At 36.4% G+C, this 1,504-nt stretch overlaps 1 protein-coding gene across 1 annotated transcript; it reads right to left on the bottom strand.

Annotated features, from left to right (window-relative positions):
* Positions 1-246: 246 nt before the first annotated feature.
* LOC147381128 (uncharacterized) lies at positions 247-660 on the bottom strand. Its single transcript, XM_086430819.1, has one exon. It carries the CDS (start codon positions 658-660, stop codon positions 247-249), a length of 414 nt encoding a protein of 137 aa, XP_086286945.1.
* Between the last annotated feature and the right edge of the window lie 844 nt (positions 661-1,504).

Genomic DNA, 1,504 nt, shown 5'->3' with positions numbered 1-1,504 from the left:
AGAGAGAGAGAGAGAGGAATGAAATATGGCTATTTTCACACAAAGCGGACGTATTTACATCTTTACAATCTTCAATTCAAAAAATCAAAGGCCCTTTTCACTTACACCGACCCATGACCCGTCAACCCCTTTACTATTGTTACAAAGAAGGATAGAAAGAACCATTACCCATCTTTCCATAAGATCAAATAAAAAACTGAAATACAAGAAAGAAATTAAGAGAACAATTACAGTTGGGATGGTTCTTCAATAGGCAGCTAATTCACGAGAAGCCATCAAAGCCCTATAAATTTCATAACGCAACCTCATCTCAAATTCCTCAGAAGGAGAAACCACAGGGACGTTTCGAGCCTTGGGAATTCTCTTCCCTCCGAAAAAATATCCATTGGTCGATGATCCAACATTATTTGCCAAGCCTAGCATCATATTAACATAAGCATCCCGAAACCTCGCAAAAAGTTTGATTGGTGATAAAATCTTCAGCCTTAGCTTTGGTATCGCTCGTATCTTCCAGAATTTCCGAGTATTTCCTCCGAACCTCACCAGCTTCACATTCTTCCTATTCGTTACTTCGCTGTGTAGACGTTGATACCGTCTCCTCCTCCAGTGTCTCTTCAAGCTCCCATAAAATGGACTAGAAATACTGGAAATTATCTCCATATTACTCTTATAATGGAGCGACAGAGAGAGAGAGAGAGAGAGAGAAGATTAGTAGCAGTTGATGAAGGTTAAGAAGAGAGAAGGTATGAAAAGATGACTCAGGCAAAGATGAGAATACCTTTAAATAGAAGTTTCACATTGTGAATAATAGTTAAAGATTGACTTTCTTCGAGAATTATTAGACTTGACTTAGCGCCCGCGCCCGCGCCCGCGCCCGCGCCCTTTCAAATTGTCAAGATAAAATTTATTACAATTCTTCCCTGTTAAGATTTCACAATGAATCATCGAGATCAATTCGATCTAGATAATTTGAATATTGACCACGACTGGTGTGTTTCCCCTTTTTATATGGATAAGGGGCATTAATAAAGAAATATTTTATTAATGGATTGTTAAATTACCACTCTTTACTCAAGGTTTATTTAGAAATATGTCCCTCTTGCAGGGTCTATTAAGTAAATTTTCGAATCCAACAACTGATACAGTAGAAAACTTACTTTTGCTATTAAATGTCATCAGCAAAAATGGACTTGTTCCACTTTGGTCAAGAAAGTCGGGTCTGACTATTCATCTGTTATTAATTATGCGATTGAAATACTTCATTCAGGGTCAACAACATGTATTTTGACTTGTAAGGAAGATCCAATGTAAACAAATTGACCAAAATACCCTCATCTTTACTCAGATTACCCGTAATTCTTGGTCTAACTGTTTTAAATCCTAATTTCTAAATCCTAATTTCAAAATTAAAAATCACTAGGAAGGAGAATAGTTCTGATTAAGTAGGATTAAAATTGTGAGTATCCCGAGCACTTGAAATCAGAATTGTTTTAATTTAACAAGA

Source organism: Akebia trifoliata, unplaced genomic scaffold (genome assembly GCF_017979445.1).
Source record: "Akebia trifoliata isolate Shusen 1 unplaced genomic scaffold, ASM1797944v1 Contig00738, whole genome shotgun sequence".
NCBI classification, from domain to species: domain Eukaryota; kingdom Viridiplantae; phylum Streptophyta; class Magnoliopsida; order Ranunculales; family Lardizabalaceae; genus Akebia; species Akebia trifoliata.
The sequence above is the reverse complement of the archived record's forward strand: the minus strand, read 5'-3'. Positions and strand labels throughout refer to the sequence as shown.

Bases quoted from the DNA above. Each gene is read 5' to 3' on its own strand.
- LOC147381128 (XM_086430819.1), bottom strand. From the start codon at position 660: ATGGAGATAATTTCCAGTATTTCTAGTCCATTTTATGGGAGCTTGAAG.